We start from the raw sequence: 5,000 nt of genomic DNA, 5'->3' as shown, positions 1-5,000 counted from the left end.
TAATTAACATTGGAGATGTTTTGAGTGTGTCACTGATTATAATTGTCCTGGCAAGACTTTTCATTTCCGTATGTTAATTCATTCATTCATTTTTATTGTCGCTTTTTGTTGGTCTGGTTCAAAACTTTTCTTTGAGAATTTACATTTGAAAATTTGAGCTAGAATTTAAGCTCGAGTCTATATGTGCATCAGCATAAAAGAATTTTCTTTTTTCAATTTTGTTTCTGGGGACTTTAACACCAAACATGTATACATACGGATGTCTCATGGTTACAGTGCCATAAGATCATTCTGAACAATGACAATCTAAATAGCTTACAAAATGTTAAACAGCTCAGTTACATTCAGTAGTTCTTTCGGGGTAGTCCACACTGACTGTTGACTGGGTGGGCAGTGTTTTGTTCATCACCCTTTTAAAGTGAAATTTCTAGCCCTTGACCCTGAAAGAAAAATGTACTCAGGGGTATGGGCCCTGGGAGAGCATCAATTTCTTTTCCTTTACACTAAAAAGGATTAATTTGTGAACTTTTTATTGTTCATGATTGTTGATTTCAAGAAAACTTAACTATTGCTGAGTTCTTGGAAACTTCAAATATAGTGCTGGGGAGCTCAATTGGGTTTTGGAGGGCTGTAGCATTTGAAGCAATCATACTTCATACTGTGTCTGTCAGGCTCCATGGATAACGCTATCCACTGGATAAATCACTATCCATTGGATAGTGGAATTGGTTTCGCTATAACTTACCCACTGGATAGTTATTTATCCGGTGGATAGCACTATCCATCATTTGAACAACTGGGGCCAGGTGACTACCGGTATATACTGGTGAGTGTTTTGTCATGGAAGGATAACTGACATTTCCAAACTAAAGTTGTAAGGATGGAACAGAAGGTAGTGAAGATCATTTTAAAAAAAGATTGTAGGCTTGTGTGGGTAAGCCGATGTGCTGTGTAAGCTACTTGTGAAATTTTATATTTTTTCCTATTTTTTCACGTTTTTCCTATTTTGTTGTGGTCAAATTTCCAATTTTTCTATTTTCTTGAGCTGATGTGCTGCTTGACACCCTGAAAAAAGCTATTATATCATGATGTGCCATGCTAGATTGTTACCCTCTTGAAAGAGAACATGAATTAGGATGAAGCTGCCCGAGAAAACATCGCATTACCCTGTTAACTTTCTGCTTTTCATCCATTTTTCTCATGTGTGTCCGTGAAATACAAGTAGGATTTTGAAAACAACACAAAATTTTGGTAAGGTCTACTGCATTTGTGAAAATACAACCAAAATTACCTGATATTAAAAATCATGGAAATTAATTTTATCACATAAGCCACAGTCTGCACACCTCCATTGTCAGACGCTGTGGAAGTATTAGCACAAAAGGACAAGTGGGGCAGTACACTTAAGCTTATATAAAACCTGAAGCCCTGAATGGTCATTTTATAAATAAATGGCTGCAATCGTACAACAAAGCAAAGAAAAAGAAGATAATAAATGAGTGCTAATACAGTGGCTACAGATTTATATTTGGAACACACTTACCTTTACTAGCTGGCTTTCATTGGCATTGGTTGTCACAACCTTTGTCTCTTTTAATGGGTGAGTTATTAAACCTGATCTTGCAAAGCTTTCTGTCAATATGGATGGCACACAGTGGCAATGTGCTTGACAATCTTTTGTACCAGTCTTTTTCAACCAAAGACTCCCTCACCTCCCCAAAGTGGGAATGTAACGCTTTACAACAAGGAGACACATCTTATCTACCACCCCCATGCAAACGTGCTTACATGCTCCTATTATTCCCCTATCTCCATCGGGTGATTGCAAAGAAACAGTCGACAACTTTTTTGGAGGACATTTAAATTTAATGTTTTGGTATTATGTAATGAAATGTTGCAAACATTATTTAACATTGCAAGTAGAGAGACTCTCAAGTTGCATCTTGGTAAACTAAAATCCACAAGTTCTCAAGTCTGAAGCATTCCAGCAAAAAATTGCATTAAATATTTTCAGTTCTCATTCTTCAAACTCATTACATGTTGGTGGTTCTTTGAGAGCAACTACAATGTCAATTTTATCACATATATCCTTAACATAAAAGGGTTGGCAAATAGTAAAATCCAAATTATGTATGTAAGTCTGAGACCTTAAGCACAAAAGGTTGTTACTCAAAGGTAGGAAGGGGCATACAAAAACAAGTCTTGATGACCCATTGTAAACCAAAATTCTCTAAAAATCATTTAAATTATATACAGAAATTCTGAGATCCATGTTTTCCCTGCTACTGTTTGCCACCCCTTTTCAGCACATATACATTATTCTGAAAGGGATCAATTATTATTGATCCTTTTTAGAATACAATGTACTGTCAACTTTTTGTACCCCAGCCTCTCCATCCACAAAAACAAAAATGTACCTTCCTCAATATAAAAAAAAGAAAAACAAAAGGAATCATGAAGTAACCAAACAAACAAAATTACAAAAAAAAATTGATTTTTTACATCAGTTCATATTGTGTAATGACAGTTGCAGTTTTATGATTGTCATGTCAGTAGCATTTAGTTCTAATGACATTATCAGGAAGGGATCTTTCAACCTTAAAATTTGCTTTTTACTGTACTACCAATCCAATTCACCTCTGTGTTGAAGCAACAAGTTCATCCACACATTTTTAAGCTCAAAGTTTCAATCGAGAAAATAATTATATGAAATCCTGTGTCATAAAAGACGAAAGGTTAGTTGACTTTTTTGTAGACCCAAAACATATTTTGAAGTCATTTGTTTAAGTAAGGAAATACCAGTAGCATTGAAAATGTGAAAACACTGCTCTATTTCTACTTTAAGACTCACTGCACCATTTTGGAAACAAGCTTTCCAAAACTGCTCTTCAAACCAGAGGAGTTGAAAACTTTGGCATAGCACTGGCTTCACAATGCTCAGGGATGCAGAGGTGGTAGTCTGCAATCTGGCAAAAAATTATTTGAATGCCTCATTACCAATAAGGGGAGATGGATGAAGGAAACCTACTTAGGGGACAGGCACAGATAGGTCGCACAAGAGAACAAACCTTAGATTTTCTTTTCAAATTTTACCAATTCAACATCTTTTCAAGAAATTATGGTCTAAACTCAAAACTAAACCATTTCAAGAAGACATTTGGCCACCTACCCTCACCCCTCCCCCACCACACACACACTAACACACCCCTTTTGATAAGTCCTATTTTGCATCCTGTACTGTAAGCTAGACTATTCCAATTTATATAATAACCCAAGTTATTCACGGATTTTGATGGGTTTCGACAAAACACTGACCCCCGGTCAACTGACCCCCTTACTGACCCCCCTACTGACCCACTATAAAATCAATGGGAAAATGAATACTGCTTACTTAAGCCTCAAAAACCCTTTTTAAACAGCATTGTTCAACAGTATTTAAGTCTAAGCACCCATTTTAAAAAGGTTAGCTTACATGAAGTAATCGGCCATCACAACAATAATCGAAAACTAACCTTTTTAAAATGGGTGCTTAGACTTAAATACTGTTGAACAATGCCGTTTAAAAAGGGTTGTTGAGGCTTAAGTAAGCAGTATTCATTTTCCCATTGATTTTATAGTGGGTCAGTAGGGGGGTCAGTAAGGGGGTCAGTTGACCGGGGGTCAGTGTTTTGTCGAAACCCGATTTTGATTGGTTCTTGCCTACGATCTATTAGAGGACAGACGCACGATTGACGTCACCATCAGCTTTTATGCGAATAAAGTTTAATTCTTTATTATATAAAACAAATAGATTCCATGTTGCCGTGCGTCTGTTCAGTAATAGATCACAGAAGACGTCAAAATGTGGTAAGAACATCAGTGACACACTCGGCTATCGCCTCTTGTGCCACTTTTTTGTTCTTACCACATTTTGACGTCATCTGTGATCTATTACTGAACAGACGCACGGCAACATGGAATCTATTTGTTAAATAGAATGCAAAGGGTTCGTAATAACTACTAACTCATAACTTGCCAACACTTGCGGTAAAATTTCTGGACGCTGCGGACATGAACTTGCAAAAATGCATTTACAATGGCAAATGACATGTTGGCACTGAGTAGCTCAGGCCATCTCCTAACATACACTTTGACACTACCGAATACAAGTTCGATTGGGTTGAAGTCATAAGAATACGGTGGTAGTTTAACAAGGGTAATGTTCTTAGGTGCTAAAATGTTTATTAGGTCTCTTTCATTGTGAATCGAAGCATTGTCCATTACCAGGAATGAATCGCGTGGAATTAAAGGAACAAAATATTGTGTCATACCGTAGTTAAACTGAAGTCTGTTGAAGCTTCCGTGGATAGGGTATGCTCCAATGATTCCGCTGTCGTAGCCAATCACACTTAATACTGACATTTTCACGCGTTCGTCTCCTCTGTTCGTGACTACGGGAACATTGCTATTTGTGTGGCACCGTCCAGTGGTTCGTACCCCATTAACGAGTTGAATAGCAGTCTCGTCAACAAAATAAAGCTTTCTTGGGTCAACAGTTCTTCTCCATTCCACAAAAGCCGTTCGTCGAGCTCTGTTCTGAGGTGTAAACCTTTCCAATGGTACCTTTCCTGCCTTGTGTCTCGTTAAATCTAAACTGATAAGAGTTCTGCAAATTGTAGGAATAGATGGAATTTCAGCTACAGGTAAGTTTAGGTCGTCTCGAAGGGCTTTCTGGATTTCAGTGAGATACATAAATGGGTCGTGTGTAACAAGTGCTTCCAGGTAGGCCACTTTCCATGGCGGCATAATCGTGTGCGGTGAACCTCTTCCTCCCGGGTCAAAAAGGCCAGTCGTCAAAAACTTGTTGACGATGTTTCGCGCAGTGTCGTAAGTACACATGTTCTCCGCTGCAGCAGCACCACAACTGCCAGTTCGAAGATAGGATGCGGCAATTTGGTATCGCTTCTGCAAGGGAAAAGCTGCTCCTTTTTTGTAAACGCCACCATGCTTGTTAATTCTCC

The 5,000-nt window shown here is 38.0% G+C and overlaps 1 protein-coding gene across 1 annotated transcript in view; it reads right to left on the bottom strand.

Moving 5' to 3' along the window:
- Positions 1–1,844: 1,844 nt before the first annotated feature.
- Positions 1,845–5,000, bottom strand: part of LOC137998840 (uncharacterized) — a 3,488-nt gene continuing 332 nt past the window's right edge. Inside the window, exons 1-2 of the mRNA XM_068844666.1 lie at positions 3,679–5,000; positions 1,845–3,310 (exon numbers count right to left, since the gene is read on the bottom strand). The exon at positions 3,679–5,000 is cut by the window's right edge and continues 332 nt beyond it. Coding sequence (XP_068700767.1) covers positions 4,000–5,000 — 1,001 coding nt within the window. The 3' untranslated portion in view covers positions 1,845–3,310; positions 3,679–3,999. The remainder of the gene's footprint in view (positions 3,311–3,678) is intronic.

Source organism: Montipora foliosa, chromosome 4 (assembly GCF_036669935.1).
Source record: "Montipora foliosa isolate CH-2021 chromosome 4, ASM3666993v2, whole genome shotgun sequence".
Classification (NCBI taxonomy): domain Eukaryota; kingdom Metazoa; phylum Cnidaria; class Anthozoa; order Scleractinia; family Acroporidae; genus Montipora; species Montipora foliosa.
The sequence above is the reverse complement of the archived record's forward strand: the minus strand, read 5'-3'. Positions and strand labels throughout refer to the sequence as shown.